At 56.0% G+C, this 26,078-nt stretch overlaps 3 protein-coding genes across 14 annotated transcripts; 2 read left to right on the top strand and 1 right to left on the bottom strand.

The window, feature by feature from the left end:
• The first annotated feature begins 306 nt into the window (after positions 1-306).
• On the top strand, positions 307-14,359 carry ATCAY (ATCAY kinesin light chain interacting caytaxin). Of its 2 annotated transcripts, none has more exons than XM_042836227.1 (13): positions 307-551; positions 1,987-2,101; positions 6,158-6,222; positions 6,518-6,739; positions 6,890-7,075; positions 7,564-7,666; positions 8,294-8,425; positions 9,194-9,280; positions 9,521-9,619; positions 10,185-10,220; positions 10,467-10,502; positions 11,032-11,067; positions 11,600-14,359. In XM_042836227.1, exons 2-13 carry the CDS (start codon positions 2,025-2,027, stop codon positions 11,607-11,609), a joined length of 1,089 nt encoding a protein of 362 aa, XP_042692161.1. In that variant the 5' UTR covers positions 307-551; positions 1,987-2,024; the 3' UTR covers positions 11,610-14,359. The 2 variants fall into 2 exon arrangements, with proteins under 2 accessions (XP_042692161.1, XP_042692162.1); XM_042836228.1 differs by having other exon boundaries at positions 11,035-11,067.
• On the bottom strand, positions 11,776-19,416 carry LOC122169806. Of its 10 annotated transcripts, none has more exons than XM_042836232.1 (8): positions 19,170-19,414; positions 18,720-18,931; positions 18,014-18,073; positions 17,471-17,703; positions 15,899-15,982; positions 14,875-14,999; positions 14,117-14,277; positions 11,776-13,576 (listed from the first exon to the last, which is right to left on the bottom strand). In XM_042836232.1, exons 3-8 carry the CDS (start codon positions 18,064-18,066, stop codon positions 13,543-13,545), a joined length of 690 nt encoding a protein of 229 aa, XP_042692166.1. In that variant the 5' UTR covers positions 18,067-18,073; positions 18,720-18,931; positions 19,170-19,414; the 3' UTR covers positions 11,776-13,542. The 10 variants fall into 10 exon arrangements, 8 of the variants coding, with proteins under 8 accessions (XP_042692166.1, XP_042692167.1, XP_042692163.1 ...); XM_042836233.1 differs by having other exon boundaries at positions 11,776-13,415; positions 17,471-17,626; positions 19,170-19,412; XM_042836229.1 differs by having other exon boundaries at positions 11,776-13,415; positions 19,170-19,412.
• Positions 19,299-26,078, top strand: NMRK2 (nicotinamide riboside kinase 2). 2 transcript variants are annotated; one of them, XM_042836238.1, is made up of 9 exons: positions 19,299-19,390; positions 19,579-19,726; positions 21,041-21,131; positions 22,951-22,999; positions 23,213-23,384; positions 23,635-23,706; positions 24,573-24,679; positions 25,588-25,674; positions 25,753-26,078. In XM_042836238.1, the coding sequence occupies exons 2-9, from the start codon at positions 19,701-19,703 to the stop codon at positions 25,767-25,769; spliced, it is 621 nt and encodes a 206-aa protein (XP_042692172.1). In that variant the 5' UTR covers positions 19,299-19,390; positions 19,579-19,700; the 3' UTR covers positions 25,770-26,078. The 2 variants fall into 2 exon arrangements, with proteins under 2 accessions (XP_042692172.1, XP_042692173.1); XM_042836239.1 differs by lacking the exon at positions 19,299-19,390 and having other exon boundaries at positions 19,512-19,726.

Raw genomic sequence — 26,078 nt, forward strand, 5'->3', positions numbered from 1 at the left:
CACCGCATTCTCCTTATCACCCCTCCCCTTCCACCCCCTTTCCACCCACCCCCCCGACTCCCCAGCCCCACACCTCCCGTAGGGCCGGGTCACCCAGCCCCACACCTCCCGTGGGGCCGCATCCGATGGGCGATGGGCACGGCAGCATCAGCCGCCCCGGGGACGAGCTGGGAGAGATTTGGTGCCTCGCAGCCCAAAGGGGGGGGGGGGGGAGGGGGGGGGGGGGGGGGCGGGGGGCTGCTTTGGGCTCCCTCTCTCCACCCATCTCCTACGACACCCCCTCTCTGTCACCGCCACCATCCTCCCCGCACACAAAGCACTGCAATGAGCTGAATTCAGAGTGCCGAAGAAAACAGCGAAACACCTCCGGAGGCGGAGAAGGAACCGCCATGGAAGGATACAAAGCGCAGCCCTCCGCTCCCCTCCAGTGACAGCCCCAGAGCGGCTCCTGCAGCGGGGACCCACCTGGATGCACCCGCACATCCCCGCATCCCCCGAGCGGCGATCCCGGGGGGGATGCGAGGCGTCGATCCCCGTTAACCGCAGCGGCGGTGAGTGAGAACGGCACCTCCGGGGGGCTTCGGGGGCCGCGGGCACAGCTGCGGGGGGGGCGATGTGGGATCCGTAGGAACGGAGAGAGCCAAAATGGGGCCGCGAATGGACGGGATGCGGTGGGAGGAGAGGGAGAGGTGCGGAGAGGGATGCGCCCTGCTCGGTTCCTTCGCCGCTTCATTCCTTCGGAGCAGATGTGCGCACACGGGCGTCCTCCCCCCACCGATCCTGCGGGCGAGAGGAAAAGAGCCTCAAGGGCGACGGGCTGGGAAATCAGCGCCGGCCTCCCGCCCCACAGATATGGTGTAATAACATCTACGGGGCGCTGCCCACAGCCGGGAGCACCGACAGCACTGGGGCTGCGCGCAGGGGGAGCTGCAGAGAGGGGTCGGTGCTGCGCCCACCGTTCCCTTCCCCCCCCCCCCCCCGTTCCATGCAGTGCCCTGAGCGCCCGGCAGCCCCGGGTTGGGGGCTGTGGATCTGCCCTGAGTGGGGCTGAGTGGGGGGCCGGGCCTCGGGGGGGGGGGGGTCACACACAGCACGGATGGGCTGGTGGGAAATAGGAGAGGAGGCTCAGCTCCTGCTGGAACCTTCTAAGGGTGGCAGATATATTTATACACAGTCTGAAGGCGCTGTCAGGGTTGGCATCCATGAGAACAAGGCCCTGGGTGTGGATCTGCACTGCTCGATCCCACACACCTCCGTCTGAGCTGCTCCTGTTTTTCGACTGTGGTGCATCCAAGAGCGATGCTGGCAGTGACCCCTTTGGGGAAGCACACGGCCCTGGGAGCTCCTCACCCTCTCCTGCTCCTCTCCAGGCACAGGGACACGTGTGGGGACGGGGAGTGGGGCAGGCAGGGGTGCTCGGGGCTTTCTTTGCCAAAGCACAGCCATCAGCATCCATCCAGGTCAGCAGAACTTGTGAAGGTTGAGGTTGGTACTGGAAGAAAATGCAAAGGGGGAGGGGGTGGTTATCAGTGGGCAGGGAGAGCTCAGGGCACCGCAGCATGGAGGAAATACAGCTGCTGCGTAGATCCAGGGCTGCCCTCACCTCCTCTGTTCTGATCCAAAGCATCTCGGGAGGCCACAGAATCGTGGGGTCCGCTCAGAAAGGACCCCCCAGACCCCAACCCAACCCCATCCTGCTGTGCCACTGCCCACGTCCCCACACCTTTGTGGCTCTGGGGACGGTGGCAGCACTCCCTGTGCCGATGTCTGAGCGCTCCATCAAAGAAATTATTCCCAATTCCCACCCTCTGCCTCTCCTGGCGCAATTTAATGCTGCTTTCTCTCATCCTACAAAACCCCACAGCACCCCGTGTTCCTGCAGACCCCACAACCCCCTCCGCTTCTCTGTGGCTGTGGGGTCAGCGCCCCTGCCCTGAACCCACTGCCCGTAGGGCTGAACTCACCTCTCTCCCTTCCACCTTCCAGACTGAGCCCTTCCTTGTGGGAAGCGCCTCCCGAGCGTGATGGGAACCACAGAAGCCACCCTGCGGATGGAGAATGTGGATGTGAAGGAGGAGTGGCAGGACGAGGACTTCCCCAGGTAGGGAAGCAGCAGGGATGGCTGTGGATGGAAGTCCGGAGGTTGGAGGGGGGCTCTGCCTGCTGCTCTGTGGATCGAGCAGCATCTTCCCAAATGGAGCAAAGTGGAACCAAAGCCGTTGGGACACGAAGATCGAGTGGCAGAATCTGGCCCTGTGTCACCTGTCCGCATCTGGTGCCACCTATGGGTCCTTACAGAAGCTGTCCCCTTGGCATCCCACGGGACCCCATGGCACGCATCCCCTGGGCACAGTGGGCACCCATGGCATCCAGTGCCACCCAGGAGACCCTATAGCACCCATCCCCTTTGCACAGCAGGCACCCTATGGTGCCACCTATGGGACCTGGTGACACCCCTCCCCTTGACATGTTGGGTGCCACGTGTCACCTGGTGCCACCCATGGGACACCGTGTCACCAGTCCCCTTGGCACAGTGAGCGCCCATGTCACCTGGCGCCAACTCTGTCACCTGTCCCCTATGGCACCCGGTGTCACCCATGGGACCCTACAGCACCCATCTCATGAGTACCCCACGTCACCTGATGACGCCTATGTGACCTTATAGCACCTGTCCCCTTGGCACAACAGGCAACCTACGGCACCTAGGGACATCATGACACTCACCTCCCCTTGACACGCTGGGTACCCCACGTCACCTGGTGCCACCTATGGGACCCTATAGCACCCATCCCCATTATAGGGACCCTATGTTATCTGGTGCCACCTTTGGGACCTTATGACACTTCTCCCTTGACACGCTGGGTACCCCAGGTCACCTGGTGCCACCTATGGGACCCCACATCCCTCCAGCCCAGCAGACGGAGGCATTAAGGCGACATCCCCCCCCTCCACCCGCACTTCCAGCAGCACGGACCGGGGGCTCTGGGGGAGGCTGTGCCCCCTCCCAGCTGCAGCTGAACCCACAGGGTGGCAGTGTCGGTGGCACAGAGGCGCAGTGTGCGCTGTGGGATGGCACGTGCAGCCCTGAAAGCCCTCCTTGTGTCCTTCAGGGCCGGCGGATGAGCGTCGCTCTGTTCGACCCGAGCGCAGCTGCGGCGTTGGTGGGAGCATCTCTGTGCCAAAAAGAGAGGGGAATGGAGGCACAGCAGGGTCCTGTGTTTCTGGGGGAGGTTTCTCTCCCTGCTGAGAGCCGTGCAGACCTCTGCTGGTCGCCTGGGCAGTGTGGGGCAGCAGCACGGTGTGCAGCCAATGCTCCCCATAAAAACCCACGGATGGAGGAGGGATGCGCTGCGCCTCGCCGTGCAGCAGCAAGCTCACCCAGCAATGCAGCTCCTGGATGCAAACTGGGGAGAGGCCAAGGGATGTGGGACAAGGGCGAGGGATGAGGGTGGCAGCAGCAGATCCCGAGTGCAGGATCTGCCACAGAGGGGTGAAATCAGGAGCTGATTTCTGCAATGGAGCGATGCCTCCATCCTAAGCGAGCTCCAGGCTGGGCACTGAACACAGCTCCTTCCTGAGAGCTGCCCCCAGCCCTCCCCATGCAGGCACTGTGCAAGGCGTGATGCCAATGTGCTGAGCTGCAGCTGATAGAGTGGGACGTGGGGAGGAGAGGGTCCTCCTGTGGGCTGCATGGTGGCTGCCACAACGCCGTGATGCTGCGATGCCATGATTCCATGATTCTGTGATGCTGTGATGCTCTGATGCAGTTATGCCACAATGCCATGATGCCATGATGCTGTGACGTTCTTGTGCTGTTCACATAAGAGCACAGCCAACAGCATCATGGAATCGTGGAATTCCAATGCTGTGATGCCATGATTCCATGCTTCCATGATGCTGGGATGCAGTTATGCCATGATTCCATGATTCTGTTAATTCCATGGTGCTGTGATGCCATGATTCCATGATGCTGTGATGCAGTGATGCTGTGTTGCCGTGGGGTCGGAGCATGCTCGCTGTGCTCGCTGTGCTCGCTGTGCTCGCCGTGCTCTCTGTGCTCGCCGTGCTCGCCGTGCACCCATCGCATCCCATGCAGAGCTGCGGGTGTTGGGCAGTGCAGAGCAGTCTGGTGCTCCTCCCGGAGCCTTAGAGCCGTTCTGCTGCTGGAATCGCGGTGTGGGGGAGGCAGAGCCGAGGGGCGGTGATCGCATCCCGCTCGGGAAGGTAAGAGACCTTTTCTCTTGGCGTCTGACATCGGGATTGCCGCTCCTTGGGAAATGGCGCTGCCCCTTTCCCCTCCTTTTGGTGCCGTGGGGCCAAAGCGTGCGTTGCGCCGCGTTTGTTGGATAAACAGCCGCGGAGACAACAGCAGGAGGGGGGGTGGGAGACTGGGGGTGCGCAGGGGGCTGCGGGGCCTTTGCTCGCCGCCCGTGGGGGAGCGAGAGCTTTGATCGGCTCTCATGAATAAACAACAGCAGCTCGGGGAGGATTAGCCCTCCCTCCGAAGATGTGCGTGCTTTAATTTGGGGCAGCATCTTGCAGCTGACACGGCGGCAGTCGTCCCTGTGGGATCTGTCCCTGTCCCATCCCCGTTCTCCCAGCACTGCATTAAAAATGTTTGGTTTTTTTCCCCCATGTTTCTCCCTGGGGACATCCCAGCATGCAGGATTTCAGCTTGCAGGCCCCACGCTCATCCCCTGCTGCTGGGAGCTCCCAGCAAGGGGAGGAACAGCAATGGGGGAACAAGGAGGGCTCAGAAGGGCCTTCTTCAAACAGCCCTGTGACACCATGGGGCCAGTGGGGTTTGGGAACCCACTGACATCATGAATGTGCTATGGGGTCAGTGAGATTTGGGAACCCATCGACACCATGAAGGTGCTATGGGGTCAATGGGGTTTGGGAATCCATTGACATCATGAAGGTGCTATGGGGTCAGTGAGATTGGGAAACCCACTGACACTATGGGTGTGCCATGGGGTTGGTGGGATTTGGGGACCCGTTGACCATTTGGGGACCAATTTGTCATGGGGTCAGTGGGATTTGGGAACCCACTGACATTAGGAATGTGCTGTAGGGACAGCGGGATTTGGGAACCCATTGACACCATGAAGGTGCCATGGGGTCGGTGGAATTTGGGAGCCCATTGACATTATCAGTTTTCCCTGGGGTGAGTGGGATTTGGAAACCAATTGACACTATGAATGTGCCATGGAGTCAATGGGATTTGGGAACCCACTGACACCACAAATGTGCCATGGGGTTGGTGAGATTTGGGAACCCACTGGTGTCACGAAGGCGCCATGGGGTCAGTGGGATTTGGCCATGATGCAATAAAAAGGTTGCAAAACGTCTCCCCCAGCCAACATCCGGGAAAGGCACGATTTCCAACCCAAACCAAAGGGAAAAGTGTCCAGAAAGTGTCCAGCTCAGGGTGACAGCGCTGCTCAGTGCCACCAGCTGTGCAGAATCTGTCCCCTCTATGGCTTGGGAGCATCTCCACCTTCCAAAGGACAGCAGCCACATGATGAGACCTGGCCTTGGCATCGGGAAAGGGAGCTGAACCATGGGCATTTCCAGCATTTTCACCCCGGGGCTGCAGGAGCCCAGGGAGCAGAGCTGTGGTTGGTCAGCCTTCAGCTCCCAGGTCAGGTTTGGGTTCTGGTGCCCGGATCTCCACTCCAAATTGATCTGCTTTCAACACAGGCGCCACTGGTGGCTGCAGAGGCCAAGAACACTGTGCTCATAGCTAAGGTTTAAACCTCACCTTGACCACCAACAGAGCCACTGATGGAGCAAAGTCAGACTCTGGGATAGGAGGATGGCACCAGCATTTCCAGGGACACAACGCATTCTGGTGTCTCTGGCTAGATTTTCAATACAAGTCTTCCATTCCGCTTTTCCATTCTGATTTTCTGCTCAGATTTCCCATCCTTTCTGTGGGACAGTTGGATTAGAGCAGCATTGGAGGGACGGGTTGGAAGTTACTTGGGATGGCGCAGTTGTTGGGCAGAGCACCCCAAGTCATCACCAGGCTGATGCTCCCAAAGGGAAGAGCCCACGCGGGGCTGTGTGTTGTTCCATCACATCCCCACTTCTCTCCATGGGGTGACTTTCTCCTAAAAATCCCTTATTTCCCAACTTTCCTGCTTGCCTGCAGGCCTCTCCCAGAAGAGACTGGCATGGAGTCGCTGGGCAGCCCTACAGAGGACGAGCACACATCCTGTAAGTACCAGCCCACCTACCGGGGTCCCTGGGGAGCACAAACCCCATGGGGTGACAGAGCACAGGTGGCCACAGGGCAGCTCCACCAAAACCCCCAATCAGGAGAGGAACCACATCTCAATTTGGGGATCTTTGACACAAACCCGGGGGGGGGAAATTGGGATCTCAAAGCATCGACGCTTCCATTCAACCACACCTGAAGCATCACCTGAAACGGGACGAAGAAACTCAGCACGGCTGGCACTGAGGATGCAGGGCCAGGACAACCTGTCCCTTGTTTTCCTTTTGACTCCAGCTCCCCCACATACCTTAAACTTTAACGGGGCGCACCGTAAGCGGAAGACGCTTGTCGCACCTGAAATCAACATTTCCCTGGACCAGAGTGAAGGCTCCATTCTGTCCGATGACTTCTTGGACACGCCGGATGATCTGGATATCAACGTGGATGACATCGAAACGCCCGACGAGACGGATTCCCTCGAATTCCTGGGGAATGGGAACGAGCTGGAATGGGAAGGTATGAGGATGGCTCTGGGTGAACTGGTGAGGGTGGCCTCACTTTCACCGCTTCCGGCACCGCTCGCTGCTAGAAACGCTGCTTTCAGAGCTCACAGGTTGCAGCCCGACCTCAGCCTGGGGTAATGTGCAGGGTTTGTCCCTTTGCCAGATGACACTCCTGTGGCCACGGCCAAGAACATGCCTGGGGACAGCGCGGATCTGTTTGGGGACGGCGGGACAGAGGATGGGAGCGCAACCAACGGGCGGCTCTGGAGGACCGTCATCATTGGGGAGCAGGAGCACCGCATCGACCTGCAGATGATCAAACCCTACATGAGGGTGGTGACGCACGGAGGTGAGGGGATGCCTTGGGGGCTGGCTGCCCTCGTGGCTCTGCCAGCTGTCCCCTTCGAGTCGGGGGGCTTTGTGCTGCTCGTGGCAGAAGCAGGGAGCTGCAATAAACACAAGCAGTGCTACGTGTGGCTCCGAGGCAGTGTGAACCTCCCTGAGCCTTCCCACCAATTCCCAATGCTGCAGTGACCAAAGGTGCCAAATGCCTCTGGACCTCTCTGGGGCACAGCCAGAGGTGAAGGTACCCATAGGTGGGGGCCATTTGAGCGTGGCCATGCAAAAACCTGGGGCAGAACTCTCTGCTCTGCCCTTTTTTCCTCCTTCCCTGAGCCCCTCATGCATGTCACAGACAAAATCCAGCTTGGAGATGAACTCAGCTGTGACAAAGGTCCATCGCAGGGACAAATGCTTCCCCAGAGCTGAGCAGAGCCAGACTTACCAACAGATCTTTGCTGGAAGGAGCAGCTGACGGTGCCTGTGCCTCTTTTCCAGGGTACTACGGAGAAGGACTCAATGCCATCATCGTCTTCGCTGCCTGCTACCTGCCAGACAGCAACCTGGCTGATTATCACTATATCATGGAGAACCTCTTCCTGTAAGTGGATGGGAGAGGATGGAGAGAAGGCAACCTGGGCTCCAGGGCTGCTGTTTGCTCATTGCATCTGGAACCTCAGCTGGAAGGAGCTTGAACTGGGGCCAAATGTCTGCAGCCTGCAGCTGGGGGGAACGTCACTGCGTTGAGATGTCCTCAGTGCTCACAAACAAGGCTGATAAGTCAGAGTGTTCAGACACTCCGTGTTAATTATGCTGGCGATGGACTCGGGCATAGCCACAGAGCACTGAACAGCTTGTAGCTGCTGCTCTGGGCAGCAAACAGTGCAGAGACATCTACTGATGCGTGCACTGTGCCAACAAGCGTGGGGAACCCCTGGGAAATGCACAAGGAGGCTGTGGATGCCCCAGCCCTGCAGGCATTCGAGGCCAGGCTGGATGTGGCTCTGGGCAGCCTGGGCTGCTGGTTGGCGACCTGCACACAGCAGGGGTTGGAACTGATGGGCACTGTGGGCCTTTTCAACCCAGGCCTTTCTGTGATTCTATGAAATGTGGTGCCGGGGGAGTTTGGTGTGCAGAGGAGGGACCCGGAGTCCCTTTGGGATGACGGAGGCAGCTTGCAGTGCCTGCTCTGAGCCTCACATCCCCGTTGCTTCTGACCATCCTGCAGCTACGTGATCAGCAGCCTGGAGCTGCTGGTGGCTGAGGACTACATGATCGTGTACCTGAATGGAGCGACGCCGCGGAGGAGGATGCCGGGGCTGGGGTGGCTGAAGAAGTGCTACCAGATGATAGACAGACGGTGAGATCCTGCCCTCCTCCCACATCTCTCACTGCTTCCATGGAATCTTCAGGTTGGAAGAGACCTACACAACCCCCGGCCCATCCCACTGCCCACGTCCCTCAGTGCCACCTCTCTACAGCTCTGAACCCCTCCAGGAGTGGTGATCCCCCATTCCCTGTGCAGCTGTGCCAGCACCTCACCACTGTTTCAGTTCCTCTTAATACCCAGCCTGACCCTCCTGTGGTGCAATGTGAGGCCATCCCCCCTCATCCTATCGCTGTTACCTGGAGCAGAGGCCGACCCCCCCTCGCCACAACCTCCTTTCAGGAGCTGCAGGTCTCCCCTGAGCCTCCTCTTCTCCATACTGACCCATTCCATTCCCTAAACCACTCTCAAAGTCCCCATTGTGTCCCAGACCCTTCTCAGATCCACTGTCCCTCTCTGAACCTGACCAGTGCTTGGTGTTGTTGGACCTCATCCCATTGGCCTCAGCCAAGTTCCAGATTCTGTAATCTTCTCCCCTCTGTCACATCTTGTTGACTTCATCCCCTCACCTCCCTCCTCCCCTGACTCAGATCTGTGTAGGGACTATCCTACACCTGTAGGCAGCCATCCTACAAGCTGCCATCTCAGTGCTCCCACAGTGCACATGAGCCCATGGGCTTTGGGTTGGAGGCCCCCACGTGCAGCTCCTCGGCACCATGGAGGCTTCCAAGCACTGACAGATCAGAGTGGGGTTGAGAACGGCTCTCAAGTTTGACGTTCCATCCCATGGTTTCCCTCCAGGCTGCGGAAGAACCTCAAAGCTCTGATCATTGTGCATCCCTCGTGGTTCATCCGGACGGTGCTGGCTATTTCCAGGCCCTTCATCAGGTAAATGTAAAGCACTTCCAAATGTGAATGGTTTCAGAATGGGAATTGCATTAATCTTGCGCTCAGCTTTGGGTAACGGTGCCCAAAGTGAGACCACGCAGCGGAGGGAGCACAGAGAGGAGGGGAGGAGGAGGAGATGGGCACAGAGGAGCAGAGCTCCACACCCCCATCAGGAACACCAGAATTCCTGCAGAGAGAAAAGCAAACCAAGGCCTCACACTCCTTCTCTTCTTCTGCCAGCGTGAAGTTCATCAATAAGATCCAATACGTTCACAGCCTGGAGGAACTGGAGCAGCTCATCCCCATGGAGCACGTCCAGATCCCAGACTGCGTCTCGCAGTGAGTACCATGGCACTGATGGAGGGGGACGTCGTGTTGGGTCCAAAGGACGTCGTGTTGGATCCAAAGGACGTTGTGTTGGGTCCAAAGGACGTCGTGTTGGGTCCAAAGGACGTCGTGTTGGATCCAAAGGACGTTGTGTTGGGTCCAAAGGACGTTGTGTTGGGTTCAAAGGACGTTGTGTTGGGTTCAAAGGACGTCGTGTTGGGTCCAAAGGATGTTGTGTTGGGTCCAAAGGATGTTGTGTTGGATCCAAAGGATGTTGTGTTGGATCCAAAGGACGTCGTGTTGGGTCCAAAGGACGTTGTGTTGGGTCCAAAGGACGTCGTGTTGGATCCAAAGGATGTTGTGTCGGGTCCAAAGGACGTCGTGTTGGGTCCAGTGCTGCACGCTGGGGGCACAGAGCCTGGGGTGGACGTTGGCTTCTCGGTGTGTGCCAAGCAATGGTGTGCAGGCAGCTCCCTGCCACCCCGGAGCCAAAGCATGGAGAGCAAACACTGTGTTTTGCTAAAAGCAAGTGGTGTCAGCGGGGTGATGCTGAAGAAGTGTTTCTTGTTTGTTGCAGATTTGAAGAAGAGAGGATCAAGGCCAGGAGAGAAAGGTAGAACTGCTCTCAGGTTCCTTCACTCGGGAAATTGCTGCCCTTTTTCTCTGTGCATTACTCTGCCCCCGTCTCCTCTAATGCAGAACCTCTCATTGCTCCCTGCAGCCCCCACCCCACTCAGCTCCAGCTTTCCCAGTCCCACTCCTGCACAGCAGGGCAGTGTCCTCAGCCCTCCTCGGGAAGACCTTAAACTCTCTGCTCTCCCAAAACATGATAGATTTCAAATGCACTTCTTGCTTACAGGGCAGAAGAGAAACAAGACATGGCTGAAAGGGAAAGGTAATGATTTATCCCTCACTTAGACTTTATCCCTCACTTAGAAAATACCTGAGGCATTCTTGGCATGAGAACGAGGTCACAGCAAGGCCTACTTTTGTTGCAGCTTTGCTGCTGACCTTCATTTGTGTGCGTGGATCCCCAGCCCTGTTTGTCACCTCCATAAGCTGGCAGAGCCACTTGGTCATGGAGCACAGCCAGCAGCACTGGGAATGTTCAGTTTCAGCTCTTGCACAGTGGGAAAGTGCAGAGGGCCAAATGCTGCTATCTGGCACATTTGGGTGCCCCCAAAGGCTGTAACATTAGATGGGAAGGAAAATTCTAGGAAGGTTTGGAAGACAGTGTCCAAAGCCAAAGCCAGGATCGCTTGGCCTGGTGTTAGCTCTGCTTTGGCCTCTCTGCTTTGTTCTCAGCAGCTCCCTCCCCAGAGCTGTGGGTCAGATGTGCCAGGACCCATTTGAGCAATGGGAACACGCAGGCCCTCGGGGCCAAGGGGCAAATTCACTAACTGCATCCATGGTTCTCTTCCCAGCAGGCCTGTGCCCCCTGCAGAGGATCAAGAAACCAGGTTGGACCACCATTCCCTTCTGCCTCCCCTCTGCTATGGGGTTTTGTTGCTTTTGTAGTATGCAACGTGGAAAGTTCCAACAAGTGTGTCATCCCAGAATCATTACTTTGGTTGGAGGGGAAACGTCCCAGTTCCACCCACTCCATGGGTGCCCCTCATCTGCCCCGTGGCCCTGGGCTGCTCTGGGGATGGGGCACCCATGGGTGCCCATGGGATGCAGTCAGAGTGCCACGGTGAGCTCTTCATGTGCCCTCGGGAAAGCCCTTAGAGGAGAGCCCTTCCCATCAGAGCTGTGCGTGGCGTTTCTTCAGCCCTGATCGCAGAACCACAAAACCATTAAGGCCGGAAAAAAACCTCTCAGGTCCCCCAGCCCACCTCCCACCCACTGCCCGTGTCCCTCAGCCACATCCACCCCGTGGTATTCGGGGGAGGATTGCCCCCCAGACGCGACCGCGCTGTCAGAGACAACAGCCAGAACAAAGCACCACCATTTGCCACCTCAAACCCACGCTGTCTGTCTGTTCCTCCCCAGCATGCCATGAATCGAGGCAGCGCGGGACAAAGGGAGCAGAGAGCGACGCAGCCCAGCACTCCCCCCTGGAAATGACCTTTGGGTAGAAGACCTTTCCACCGCCCAGCTCTGAGCTCTGTAAGGTCACGGGGCCTCCCCTCTCTGCACAACGCAAAGTCCTCCAAACTTCTGGAAAACATTTGACTTTTCAACAACAACGACAACAAGAAATATCTCCAAGGATAGCACGTTTTTTTTTTCAGGATGGGTTCCATCGTGTCCAGCAATGGTCTGCAGAGAGCTCGGAGCAAACAGAGACTCCACCTCCTCGCAGTGAGCAAAGAGCATCCCGCAGTCCACTTGCCCGCAGACAGATCTGTTCTTCTTTTCAGTCCCAGCTCACTGCGACACTCTGCTGCCCCAGGGGATCGCTAATGCAAGAAATGAAAAGAGTCCATTTTCCCCCTTGCTATCCCTTTATTTTCCCCCTGTAAATGCCAAGTGCCCACCGCTCCTCCCAGCCTTGACCTCCGTTCATCTGCTGCCAGTTCTTATTAACTCGTAGTGAGCCGCTGCTGTGGGTAGATGCTGTGTTTTTACTATACTCATTCTGCCTCCGTAGGGCCCCGGTAGCTTTGGGAAGGGTCCCACAGAGCCTCCCTGTGAGCTTCTCCTCATGTCACACACGGTGGTCAGAAGGAGCCCTGCAGACAGGAGTGCTTCCTATGCCTCTGTGTTGGCTTCATGCCCTCGGACAATCCTCCATCACCGCTCCCTTGATGGATTCCCACTGCCGAGGGTCAGGAACGCGCCGTGTGTCCTGGGGAGCACAGACCCCTCGGTACAGACAGATCCACGTGCAGGGATGGAGGAGAAAGTTGGGATGTGATGTGGGACTGTGCTGCCTGGTGCCAGGGCTCAGGAGGGCTCTGGGAGCAGAAGGGAGGAGAGCATGTTGGAAATGAGGACGTGGTGAAGGCACTTGAAGATGCTGCTCTCGTCACAGCGAGCTCACACGCAGCACACAGGGCAGAGCCCTGCGCCAACAAGCGTGGATGGAGACCTGTGGGTCCCACACCCAGCCACCCCAACCCACAGCAATCCAAAATTAACCGTGGATTTCTGCGAGCATCATGATGGGCCCCACTGGCAAGGGGAATTCTGCACAGCAGAGAAGGACTGAACAGCACTGCGACATCGGGGCAGCCCCTCCAGATCCTGTGGGCTTCAGATCATCCCATAAGCACTGGGGATCTCCCTGTAGTAGGGTGGGAATTTGCCATCTCCTGTCGATAACACTGAGGTTGTCCTTCTGTGGTTTTGGACCATTTTAATGCATTTAGACAAAAAAAAAAAAAAAAAAAAAAAAAAAACAGAACTGCTCTGCTTTCACAAAAGAGTGCAATTGGACGTTGGGAGTGGAGTGAGCAGCCCCATGGGTGGGATGTTGGATAGCGTCAAAGCTCAGCTCCCAAACCCCTTCTGACATCTGCAGTTATTAAGAACTCCAGTGAAGAATGTTTGAAACACAATGGGAAATCGTGCTGCCACAGAGCACGGGGCAGTGAGGAATGTAGAGGACGCGTGGTGCTGGGACCACTTCACAGTGCTGACATCCCACAGTCCCTGAAATGCAGCACTTCATGACCCCTAAGGACACGGTTTGGGGTTTTGTTGTTGGTTTGTGGGGTTTTTTTTCCTCCTTTTTCAATTCTTTTCCAAAGAACAGACTCTGGGTCTACGACTTCAGAAAGCTGCAGGCCTGAAGATGATGTGTCCCGGGTTTCCAGGAGATTCCTTTGGGCTGAGAGTTCCCTCTGAGGATGCACAGACTTCACTGTGAGATGCATAAGAAGTGGTGTAAACACGAGTCCATTCACAACTTCTTTTTCCAAAAGGGCACTTTCTGATGGAGCACGTGGGATGCACCTCATTTTAATTTTTCACAAGATGTCTGGATTGCATCAGTCTTCTGCTCCTGGATGGACGTCTGTGTAGCTTTTCAGCACGGAAGAGAACGTTCAGCCCATAGCAGTGTGGGCACAGCCCAATGGGTGAGGGCTCAGCTCAGCCCACAGTGGGTGCGGGTGCCCCATATCCACAATGGATACGGGTACAGCCAAACCCATATGGGATACAGGTACAACTAAATGTGAAAAGTTTTGGTAGCAACGAAAAACGTATCACTGACTTGTTGTTTCGGAGAGCAATTCAGATGCTCAGCAAAACTCTTTGCTGAGGACACAGCAGTGGGGTTGGCAGTGCCCCATAATTAACTACGCTGCAATGCTGATGGCTTTAGGGCTGGTAGAGCAGCACAGGCTTCAACACATTGCCACGGGGTGGCCAAGGGATGGGCAGAGGGGCAAACGGGTGCAACAGGAGCTGCACCTGTCTGAAAATGCTGTCAGAAATTCACGTCCTGCTGTCACAGAGGTGAGAGGTTGATGGTAACTCTGGAGGACAGCGGACAAAAATTGGGGACAGGTGATGGAGAACTGGTGATGCGGAGCTGCCAGCCCTGATGATGGGACTCACCGACCGTAAAGCAGTTGACAAGGGGCCAAGAGGAATCCAGAGTGACTGCAGACACATTTTTTTGCTGTTTCATAGAGCGCTGTGATCAGAATCAATGTACGGAAGGTCTGGTGCTGATGTTTCCACTGGAGTGCAGATTGTAGGAGATCCTCAGAGCAAATCTGCTCTACCAGAAGATAAAGAAGTGAAATCACAGAATGACAGAGTTGTAGGGGTTGGAAGGGACCTCCAGAGCTCATGGAGTCCAACCCCCTGCCAAAGCAGTTCCCTACAGCAGGTCACACAGGTCGGCATCCAGGCAGGTCTTGAACATCTCCAGAGCAGGAGACTCCACCACCTCCCTGGGCAGCCTGTTCCAGTGCTAAAATAAATGTGGTAATGCAAGCACATTTCCATTCAGCCCTTTGCCAGCACGTAGACACACCTACCGAAGGAAACTGAATCAGCTGCATCCCTTTTCACCCCATTGTTCTCCAGGATGATGTTCCCCATACAGACCAGGCCCCATTTCTGCCCCATAGAAACATCTCTAAGGATATGTGGGCTCCTAAATGCGCTGCTTTCCATCAGGCAGAGGATTTACACAGCTGAACTGCTTCGTTTGGGCCAATTTAGGAACTGCTCCCATTCAGGACCACCCAGCGATGCTCTCTGGTTCACAGCAATGACCCAGGGAATGAAGCTGAGAAGCTGCTGCTCCGCTGGGAGCACTCACACCACCCTGCACTGCACAGACGTGAGCAGAGAGCCCCCCTCACCTGCACTGTTCCCAACTCTTTCTTCCAAAGACCCTTTTGCTGAGAGATGACGGACGTGTGGATGAGGAAAGCAAAGCAGCACAGGTTTGAAGAGCAACACATCTCCTCCTGAACGTATCCAGGCACTGAAAAAGGAAGGAGCCGATGAAGCAGTGGCAGCAACGAGCTCACATCGACCCAACAGCAGTGGAACCGCTGCTCCTACCCCAGATCCTCTGCAGCCCCTGGGGAAGGGAGTTTTTAAGGCACATGGCGATACGAGCCCATCGATCGCCGGGTTTTTCTCTCCTTTGCAGTGGCCCCTTTCACACAAACCCACATGTAAAAACATGTCCTTTTTCTAAAGTGTTTGTAATTGGACGGGCTGTGCTAGAAGGGTAGATTGCTGCTCAGTATGTACCGCTCTTTTTTGGCTTTGTATGATCCCATCAGAATCTGTGGATACCCAATTAAAAACAAGACTAATCCTCAAGAAAAAAACCCACGTCCCTCTTTCTGTCTGTCCCTCTGGTAGGGGTGGTGGCACTGGAAGCTGAGTGCTTGCACCAAAATGACCTCTGTCCTGTCCACGTGGCACATGGCCCCTCCAAAGGGATCTCTGCCTTAGGACAGAGCTGCAGTCTGTAACAATGGGTACAGAAGGTGTGCACCTCCAATTTTTAATTAATCTCACTTATATAGAGTCATACTTATGTATATAAACATGAGGATTTACAGTGAGACATCTGAGATGTCAATCTGAGTGCTTTATAAATGGGATTTGGGGATATTTCAGCTGAGGAATTGGAAGTATGGATGGGTGCAAGCTTAATCCTATAGAATTATCACTGAAATATTCAGGAAAAGAACATGACACAGCTGAACCCAGTGGGCTGTGACAGGGCTGAAGGAGCCCCAGTGACCCTGATGCTGTTGGGTTGTGATACAGCCGAGGGAACCTCGGTGACCTTGCTCCCATTGGGCTGTGACACGGCTGAAGGATGGGTTGGGGTTGCACCTGATGGTCCTGGAAATCTTTTCCCACCTTTGTGACCATCCCATGAGGACCACTGCTCTGCGTGGGCACTGACTGCCATTGAAGGACAGTTGCTCCTTTTTGTGTGTTCATCTGCAACAAAAACAGTCTCAGAAAAACAAGATCCAGATCTGCCGATAGAACTGAATTCAGATCCCTCTCCCCCAGCTCTGGCCCATCGTGGAGTCACACATGGGCTGAAATACGTGAGGTTCCAATGGGGACAGAGCTGCTCTGTCAGCTCCTGCAGGTGGAATTCCTGCTGTTATTACCACACTGATACAAAGAACCATTCCCCACTCCTCTCCATGGCCATTCCCACCAACCCCATGGTTCCTCCCACAGAGCACTGAACCCCAAAGAGCTCCCTGTCCTGCAGCATCAGGATCGATGTGTGCTTCATTCAGAGTAAGGCCATGGGGTGTGGGAACAGGACAGCTGCAGATCCCAACACTTTGGGAATTTTTTTCTACATCCCTAATTGGGCTCTGCAAAAACAAGCTGCCTGCCTTCAGGCTCCAGCTTTCCTTCCCCTCCCAGCCCTATAGAATCAATAATGTCAGAAAAGACCTCTATGATCATCTTGCCTGACATCTACACATTGCCTCACCCTGTTCCTTTCACACCAGCCTTTAGTCCATTCCTTCTGTGCCCGTCGCTTTCCCTTCCCCCAACAATTCTGCCCCCCCACACCCCACAGCACACCCAGAGGTCCCCATTTCCTCCCACTGGTCCCCACTCCCAGCTCACAGCCCTCCCACCACCGTGGGCAGCAGTGGGATCAGCTGCAGTGACACGGAACATGTCACTGTTGGCAGCTCTGTGACAAGGTGCCAGCAAATGTTATCCTACAGAAGCTTGGTACCCTGCCAGCCCATGGTTTTGCCACCAGCTGATAGAGCTCCTTATCTTCTTTCAGGGCAGTCCTGTATGGAGGTAGAAATTGGACACGAATATCACGATGGTTCCTTCCAGCTCAGAATTTTCCAAGGTTCCTCCCATTCTTCCAAGTGGGTACGAAGGGTTTTGCACTGTTGAGATGTGATGCCACCCAACCTTTGGAGAAACGCTCCGCAGCACAGCCCAGAGCAAACCAAGAACATAAAAATCTGCAGGTGGAAACACTGCCATCCCTCAGTTCTTTATTAGCTGCAGTGCTGCCTCATCCCAACACTACCTCCAAGGAAGGCATCCAGAAATCCTGACATAACAGTGCTCACATCCTAACCATAATCCTGACCCTGATCCTAACCTTGACCCCATAAGCAACACCTTACAGCTTGAAGTCTGAATGGAAGCTTTGGGATCACTGATGCATCCTGCAGCAGAGCTCCGTGCCTGTCACAGAGCTGAGCTGCCCCAGGGGCACAGAGGCACTCCCCAGGAATGCTGGTGTCCCCTCTGCCAAACCTCTCCTAGCATCAACCTCAAGCTGGCACATTCTAAAAGCAGAGAGCATCGCCGTCTGCCTGCGGTCGCAGCTGTCACCCCCAGTTTGTGTTGGCAAAGCGTCACCACGAACGGCTCTGTACAGAAATGAGCACGGAAAAAGGAAGTGCCACTGAGTGACATGTGACTCACCCGGCACGCAGCCGTAGAGCTGCTCAAAAAAGAACTCGTGAGCATGTGGCGACAGCATGGCCACGCGATGGGTCAGGAGGGCTCCCTGCTGCCAGGAAGGACGGCTGTTCTCGTTGGCGTCCGTTTGGGGGCAGTGGGGTGGGGGGCAATTCTCAGCTGCACAGAAGATGACATGTTCCAAATGTATTTGGTTCCACGGTGACCAAAGGTGGCTGAGCCCAGTGTCCCTCCACCTGCAAAAACCTGCAGGTTTTTATGGTCACGTTAAGGTCAAACACGGTGAAATCGACACTAATAAACACCACGCACTGTTTGTTCATTAACCAGACAAGGAAAGGGACACAGCAAAGAGGAAGGAAAATGTACTTCTGTTTGCACGGAGCTCAGCTGAGGCTGGACTGTAAGATGGGATCAACTGTTGCTACTCCTTTTCAGTGCGCAGTGGCAACAGGCACCAATGGGCGACCCACTGTAACCACTGTGATGGGCACCTGCTGGGTGACCCCACTGCAGCCACTGGAAATCCCATTTCCCAACACTCACCTCCCATTCATCCTCAGGAACCGCAGCTCCACACATCTCTGCAGCAATCCCATCACGTTGCTGCAATGGGAAAATGGCAACGAGAGCCCCCAGAAACACGTCAGCACAGAGCTAATGCTGGCAATAAGAACTGGAGTGGGAACATGCAGAGGTCTGGGTGCTCAGCACACAGAGCAATGCAGCGTTGGGTCGGGTCATATAGCCCCATTCATAGATTTGCTATAGCCTGTCTCCATTGAAACAATCTCATCTGTTGCCTCCAACACCTTCATTGCAAGGTTCCAGAATCTGGTTAACGTTTTTCTGCTCATTGGCAACCTGTGTTAATTTGTGGTCGGCTCATCTTAACGGAGCACCAGACCTTGACCTCATGGCTGATGAGCACAGTGCAGCCTGCAGGGTCTGCAGGGCGAAGGACCACGCTTGGTTGGATCACAGCTGGGGGGGCACAGCCCAGATCTGAGGTGCAAATGAGATTATTTAGGGCACAAAGCTTTCTGCACAAAGCAGCCCTGAACACGAACTGATGATGAGGGCACACCATCCCCTGCCTGGAGAAAAAGGCATCGCTGGTGTGCGCCACGTGCTGGGGGTGCTAATGGGATGGGAGACACAACAGGCATCCGCACCGGGACGGGAGCAGGGATCGGTGCTGCAGCACGGGGCTGTAGGGAAAGGGAGACACAAGGTGTGTTGGTGCACTTACCAGCTGCATCGTTAGGTCGTTAATTACAGCCCCCTTTATGGCCAGGAATGCCGCCAGCGCTGTCAGGCGCTGTGCTGATAAGCAGAAGGAAGGAAACGCGCGGTGCTTTGGTGACTGGAGCTCTGCCGCGTGCTGCTTTGAAACAACGCTCCAAATTCCCATCACTGCGTCCATCAGAACGCTGCCCGCCCCACACAGCGCGTCTCTGGGATCTGAAATGATCGCCGTAATTAAAATCAAAGGCCCTGCATTGCAGAGGCAGTCCTTTATTTGAGCAGCGGCATCCGGATCTGACGGATGTGTGGGGGAACGCAGAGAGGAACCCTCAGCGCAGCCACCGGGCGCCGCGTCTGCGGGGCAGAGCGAGCTCCAGGCTGCGAGTGGTTCCCTAAGGATGTGAACAGGGGGCGGGACGATGGGTTTAGCGGGTTTGGACGGATTTATACATACGGGAATGCAAAGAGGAAGCAGAAGGGCGCTCTCGTTCTGCATTGTCCTTGTTGGGGTTTCAGGGAATCCGGGTGCAGCTGCGATCCGCAGAAGGGAAAGCAAAAGGAGAATGATTTCCTCGCTCAGCCCCACGGAGGGGGGTTGACATTTCCACCTGCCCCATTCCTAATTAAGGCAAAGGGATCGCCGCCGAGCGCTAATTATAGCCAGCAGAGCGACAGGTGCGCGCGTGACCCCGCGATCAGAGCCCGGGGGGAGGGGGGAGGAGCAGCCGGAGGGGGGGGGGAGGGTTGGGCTGTGCGGCCCCAAAATATGGCATTGGGGGCAGATGGGTGTCAGCTATGGGGCGGGGAAACGGCCGCCGGGTGCTATAAACCCGCAGCAAAGCGCCTCTGTTTCAATGGAACAGCGGAGCGGGGCTGAGCCCAGCGGGAACGCAGCGCAGCCGAGGGGGAAAAGGGCCCCTCTGTGCAAAACCCCACAAACTGTGGGGTTCTCCTCCTCTTCCTCCCCACACTGCACAGCTCGGCTATGGAGTACATCATAGGGATCGGAGGGTGAGTGTGGGTAGAGTGGGACGGGGTTAGGGGGTGTATGGGGATGGAGGGGGTTATGGGGTGATATAGGGGGTGGGAGAGGGTTCCTGGGTTGTATAGGGGATAGGAGGGGGCTCTGCTGTTACATAGGGGATGGGACAGGGCTAGGGGGCGTATAGGGGGAGGGAGAGGGTTCAAGGCTGATATAGGGATGGGGTTCTAGGGGTTGTATAGGGGATGAGAGGGAGTTCTGGGGTTATTTAGGGGATAGGATGGGGTTCCTGGGTTATATAGGGCATAGTGTGGCATTATGGGGTTGTATAAGTGCTGACAGAGGGCTCATGGGTTATATAGGGGATAGGAAGAGGTCCTGCAGTTATATAGGGGATAGGACAAGGTTCTAGGGGTTGTACAGGGGATAGGACAGGGTTCTGGGGGTTATATAGGGAATAGGAGGGGGTTATGGGGTGATAGAGGGGATGGGGTTCTGGGGCTTGTGTGGGATTCTATGGTTATATAGGGGATGGGACGGGGTTCCTGGATTATATAGGGGCTATATAGGGGACAGAATGGGGTTCTGGGAGCTTTATAAGGGACAACAGGAGGTTCTGGGGGCTCTATAGGGGACAGGACAGGGTTCTGAGGGTTGTGTAGGGAATGGGATGGGGTTCTGCAGTTACATAGGGGATTATAGGGCTACATAGGGGATTGTACAGCTATATAAGGGACAGTTTGGGATTCTAGGGGTTGCACAGGAGATGGGAAGGGGTTCCGAGGTTATATAGGGGATAGGATGGGGGTTATATAGGGGATGGTACAGGATGGTGGGGTTACATAGGGGATGGGATGGGGTTTTATTGGGGATGGAACGGAGTCCTGAGGTTACATAGGAGCTGGTACAGGATGGTGGGCTTAGACACGGGGTCGGACGGGCTATGGGGCTGCACAGCGGACGGGAGGCATGCCGGGGTCGGTCACACAGTACGGGGCCAACACGAGCACTGTCCCGGGGTGATCGGAGCCGACACGGCGCAGACCCCTCTGCCCCCCACCTCCATCCCGCCCAACATGGCGGCGGCCCCGCTCCTCTCAGCGCCGCAGCGCCCTCCCGCGCGCGGGAAGCGCCGGACGTTCGGAATGTTACACTTCCGGGATGGGAGGCGGGCCGCGCTCGCGGCGACAGCCAATCAGCGCTCAGCGCGCGCCGCCGCGGCGCGAAATTCGAACGTGGAGCGCGCGCTTCCCGGTGCCGGTTCGCGTTCCGCCGTTTGCGGGTCCGAATCGCCAGGTTTGGGGGTTTTTGGGGTTTGTTTGGTTTTTTTTTTTCCGCTCCAGCGTCACCAACGGGGGCAAAACCACGCTGACCAACAGGATCGTCAAGGCGCTGCCCAACTGCTGCGTCGTGCACCAGGATGACTTCTTCAAGGTGAGCGCCGCGGGGATCCCACGTGCTGCTGACAGGGAGAGCGGTGGGGGCAGGGGGAGCGATGGGATGTGGGGCCAGGGGAATTTGGGGCCAATGGAGTTTTGGGGTGAATGGAGTATGGGACCATGGAGCATTGGGGGCAATGAGATGTGGGGCTGGGAGAGCATGGGATTAATGGAGCATTGGGGTCCAGTAAGTATGGGGGTCAGAGGGGCATTGGGGTTAATGGAGCACTGAGGGCAGTGGGGCGCTGGGGTCAACGGAGCATTGGGGCCGATGGAATTTGGGGTCAATGGAACACTGGGGTAATGGAGTATGGGACTGTGGGGCACTGGGGGCAATGGGGTATGGGGCTGGGAGAGCATGGGATTAATGGAGCGCTGCGGGCAGTGGAATTTGGGGCCAGAGGACCAATGGAGCACTGGGGTCCACTAAGTATTGGTGTCAGAGGGGCATTGGGGTTAATGGAGCACTGAGGCCAGTGGAGCGCTGGGGTTAATAGAGCACTGGTCAATGGAGCATTGGGGCCAATGGAATTTGGGGTCAGGGGAGCACTGGGATTGATGGAGCATTGGGATCAATTGATATGGGGCCAGGGGAGCATTGGGGTTGATGGAGTACTGGGGGCAATGGAATATGGGGCCAGGGGAGTACTGAGGCCGATGGATCACTGGGGTTAATAGAGCATGGGCCAGTGGAGCATTGGGGCCAATGGAATTTGGGTTCAATGGAGTGCTGGGGTAATGGAGTATGGGACTATGGAGCATTGGGGGCAATGGGGCATTGAGATCAATAGAATATGGGGCCAGGAGAGCATTAGAGTTGATGGAGCACTGGGGCCAGGGTAGCGTTGGGGTTGACAGAGCATTGGGATTAATGCATGTGGGGTCAGGGGAGTATTGGGGTTAATAGAGCACTGAGGCCAGTGGAGTGCTGGGGTTGATAGAGCATTGTGGCCAGTGGAGCATTGGTGGCCAATAGAAGATGGGACCAATGGAGCACTGGGATCAATGGAATATGGGGCCAGGGGAGCGTTGGGGTTAGTGGAGCACTGGGGTTAACAGAGTATGGGGCAATGGAAGATGGGGCCAGGGGGGCATTGGGGTCAATAGGATATGGGGCCAATGGAGCACGGGGGTGGCAATGGAGTGTTGGGATTAATGGAACATAGGGGCCAGAGGAGCATTGGGGTTGGCTATAATATTAGGGTCAGGGGAGCACTGGGGCCAACAGAGTATTGGGGGGTTGGAGTACAGCTCAGTGGAGCATTGGGGCCAATGGAATATGGGGCCAATGGAGCATTGGGGTCCATTAAGTACTGGGGTCAGGGGAGCACTGCTATCGGGGGAGCTTTGGAGTTATTGAGCATGAACCAGTGGTGCACGGAAGGCCAACGAAATATGGGGGAACATTGGAGTCAATGGAATATAGGGCCGGTGGAGCATAGGGGCCAGTGGAGCTACTGGGGTCAGGGGAGCATTGGAGTAACGGGTTATGGGGCCAGTGGAGCACTGAGGCCAATGGAATACGGGGCCAGTGGAGCGTTGGGGTTGATGGATCATTGGGGAGTATGGGCTGGTGGAGCACTGGGGCCAGTTTGCATGCTGCCCTATATGTCTGCTTCTAACCCCCGAGTGCTGGGATGGCTGCAGCGTGGCCAACCTCAGCCCTCTGTCACCAATGGCCCCGAGGAGCCCAGAGCACTGCTGAGGTTTTTGGGGTGGGGGGGGGAGATGGGAAAGGCTGTGATTAAAGGCTGTTGGGTTTGGGGGAAGCGATCCTACTGGCTTTGCAGCAATGTTTTCTCACTGCATTTCAGCCCCAAGACCAAATAGAAGTCGGGGAGGACGGCTTCAAGCAGTGGGACGGTAAGAGCGGTGCTGGCTGTAGGATGCAGTGACGTATCTTCTTTCGTTGGGCTGCTTTGTTGGGTTTTTTTGTTGGTTTGTTTTGTTTTTCCTGCTGTTGTTTTTCCCTAAGCATTTCCTTTCAATTCTTAACGCTGTCATAGTCCGTTAACCTTTCGAACCCGTGCGGGTGGCGGCGTTTGATGGGGACCCTCTCTCCCACCCACCCCTCAGTGCTGGACTCCCTGGATATGGAGGCCATGGTGAACACAGTGCGTGCCTGGATGGAGAACCCGGTCAAGTTCGCCCGTTCCCATGGGGTGAACGTCACTCCCGACCCTACAGAGCCTCCCTCCAAAGAGCCCCACATTCTGCTCATCGAAGGCTTCCTGCTTTACAACTACAGGTGAGCTCGAGGGCCAGGGGAACCCGTGGAATTCAAACCCATTCCTGGTATCTGCGTGCCCCACCGAGTCCCCATAGCAGGTTTTGGGGTGGGGGTCAACCATGTGACGCATGGGGTGGCTGCTGACGAGCCTGCCCTACAGGAGTGTGCCTTAATGACAGCGCTGGTCGGCAGTGTGGGAAATAGGAAGGTTGATTGTGGGGTTTTGGGGGGGAAGGTAAGACCAGGAAATAACGATTTCTTCCTGCAGACCCCTGATGGAGCTCTTCGACCTCCGCTACTTCCTGGCAGTGCCGTACGATGAGTGCAAACGGAGGAGGAGGTGGGTGGTGCTGGGCAGCAGCATCGACCAACCCCAAATCCTCATCCCAGCCAGCACTGCTCACCCTTCAGCCTTCATCCCAGCTGGAACTGCCCAAACCTAAATCCTCATTTCAACTGACACTGCTGACCCTAAACCTTCATCCCACCCAGTACTCCCATCCTAGATCCATGTCCCAGCCAGCACTGCTGACCCTAAACCTGCATCCCAAACAGCACTGGCCAACCCTAAATCCTCACCCTAAGCCCTCACCCCAACCATAAATGCTCACCTCACTTTGGACTTTAGGATTTTGGGATCACTGCTGGTCCTAAACCTTCATCCCAGCCAGCACTGCTCACCCTAAGCCCTCACCCCAACCAATTCTGCTCGCCCTAAATCCTCACCCCATTCAGCTCTGCCCAACTCTCCCATCCCACCCCTTCCTCCCATCTCTCACTGCTGACCCCAATCCCCCTCCCGACCCCATTAAGGGTGATGAGCTTTGGGGTTCCCTGCACTGATGTTATTGGTGTGTAGGAGCATCGAGTGCAAACTGGAATTAATGAGCTTAATTAGGATAAGTGACCCCGTGCTATAGGGGGATACGTCTACAGGGGGCAGTGGGTGAGCCATAGGGGCATTATAGGGGGATATGAGGCTACAGGGGGCTGTGGGGTGGATATAGGGAGATATGGGGCAGTCAGTCTTGGCTCTGACTTGGAGTGGGTTTTACCAACATCCCACCCACCAACGGGGACGTGGCACGCATCCCTTAGAGCCACCACGGACCCCATCAGGGGGTGCTGGAAGAAAACCTACCCCAAAATTTGGGGCAACGGATGCTGGGAAGAGTCGCCCACCATCCCCACTGTTCCTGTTTGCAGTACGCGCAGCTACACCGTCCCTGATCCCCCCGGCCTCTTCGATGGCCACGTGTGGCCCATGTACCTGAAACACCGCAAGGAGATGGAGGACAACGGGGTCGATGTCGGTGCGTGGCCCCATTCCCTGCCCTTGGGGGTTTTGAGGTCGCTGTGTCCCCCCACAAGGACGGTTTGATGATGGTCCGTGTCACAGAGTCCCCATTGAGGATGGGGGAGAACTCTGAGCCTCGTGCTGTACCCACGTGGAGCTGTAGGGCTGGTTGGCGATGGCCAGGGGGAAAATAGGGAGAATTGGGGGGTGAAGACAACTTTCTGCTGGGGGAAGGGGGTTTTGGGGTGGGTTCTGTTGTGGGGAAGTGGGAAAAGAGCCAACAAAACCTGCTGGAGCCAACATTTAGGCCAACAAAGCCAGTGTTGGAGCCAACAAAGCCAACGCTGGGGCCAACATTTAGGCTAACAAAGCCAGTGTTGGAGCCAACGAAGCCAACGTTGGGGCCAACATTTGGGGCAAACAAATCCAATGTTGAGGCCAACATTTGGAACCAGCAAGGCCGACGTTTGGGGCCGACGTTTAGGGCCGACGTTTGGGGCCGACGTTTGGGGCCGACGTTTGGGGCCGACGTTTGGGGCCGACGTTTGGGGCCAACAAAGCCAACATTTAGGCTAGCAAAGCCAATGTTGGGGCCAGCATTTGGAGCCAGCGAGACCGATGTTGAGGCCAACATTTGTGACCAACGAAGCCAACATTTAGGCTAACAAAGCCAATGTTGAGGCCAACATTTGAGGTCAACATTTGGGGCCAATGAAGCCAATGTTGGGGCCAACATTTGGGACCAACAAAGCCAACATTTGGGGCCCGTAAAGCCCACGTTGGGTCAATCCATGCCATATTTAGGAACAAATCGATGCAAATGTTGCTCTAAGCATCCCATCTATTAACCAGGCCCACCCCCCAAGGTCAGACACCCCAGGTTCCCCCCCAGCCCCCTGTTTTGTGACACCTCCTCTCCCTCAGTCTATTTAGATGGGCTGAAGAGCAGAGAGCAGCTCTACGACGAAGTCCTGGAGGACATCAGGAACAGATTGCTGAACCGCCCCCCAGGTAACCCAGCAGCTGGGGGACGGGGGAGCAGCCCTGGGTGCCGGGGGGGGGTCTCACAGCACCCCTTCTCCTTCACAGGGCCCCCAAAGAGCTGAGGGACCCCACGCTCAGATGTAAATACTACTTAACGCCGCCGTCGGAACGAGGGTTGATTTGGGAAACGTCTTTTGTATATAATTGAGAACTGAAGATAATTTATTTGCAACCGTGCCGGGCAGGATTTGTTATTTTATTTTATTTTATTTTATTTTATTTTATTTTATTTTATTTTAATATTCCACCACGTTTTGCCAGAAGTTGGGAACTCTTTTTTTTTTTCCTGATGGAAAGAACAGAGGCCGCCTTTGGGACCCAGCCGCTCCGCAACGCCGTCGTTCCCATGCAGTAAAACCAGTTCCAATCTC

This window comes from Centrocercus urophasianus, unplaced genomic scaffold, assembly GCF_019232065.1.
Source record: "Centrocercus urophasianus isolate 14NV4802_14NV808 unplaced genomic scaffold, USGS_Curo_1.0 seq_580, whole genome shotgun sequence".
Classification (NCBI taxonomy): Eukaryota; Metazoa; Chordata; class Aves; order Galliformes; family Phasianidae; genus Centrocercus; species Centrocercus urophasianus.

Bases quoted from the DNA above. Each gene is read 5' to 3' on its own strand.
- ATCAY (XM_042836227.1), top strand. From the start codon at position 2,025: ATGGGAACCACAGAAGCCACCCTGCGGATGGAGAATGTGGATGTGAAG. The intron at 8,426-9,193 runs GTGAGATCCTGC...GTTTCCCTCCAG, and splicing joins TACCAGATGATAGACAGACG to GCTGCGGAAGAACCTCAAAG. The intron at 9,620-10,184 runs GTGAGTACCATG...TGTTTGTTGCAG, and splicing joins ATCCCAGACTGCGTCTCGCA to ATTTGAAGAAGAGAGGATCA.
- LOC122169806 (XM_042836229.1), bottom strand. From the start codon at position 18,066: ATGGGATTGCTGCAGAGATGTGTGGAGCTGCGGTTCCTGAGGATGAAT. The intron at 15,000-15,898 runs GTGGGAAAAGAT...TTCCTTTTTCAG, and splicing joins CTCATGGGATGGTCACAAAG to TGCCTGGATACGTTCAGGAG. The intron at 14,278-14,874 runs GTGAGGGGGGCT...CTGGTAGAGCAG, and splicing joins AAGAGTTGGGAACAGTGCAG to ATTTGCTCTGAGGATCTCCT.
- NMRK2 (XM_042836238.1), top strand. From the start codon at position 19,701: ATGGAGTACATCATAGGGATCGGAGG. The intron at 19,727-21,040 runs GTGAGTGTGGGT...TTTCCGCTCCAG, and splicing joins TACATCATAGGGATCGGAGG to CGTCACCAACGGGGGCAAAA. The intron at 23,000-23,212 runs GTAAGAGCGGTG...CCCACCCCTCAG, and splicing joins CGGCTTCAAGCAGTGGGACG to TGCTGGACTCCCTGGATATG.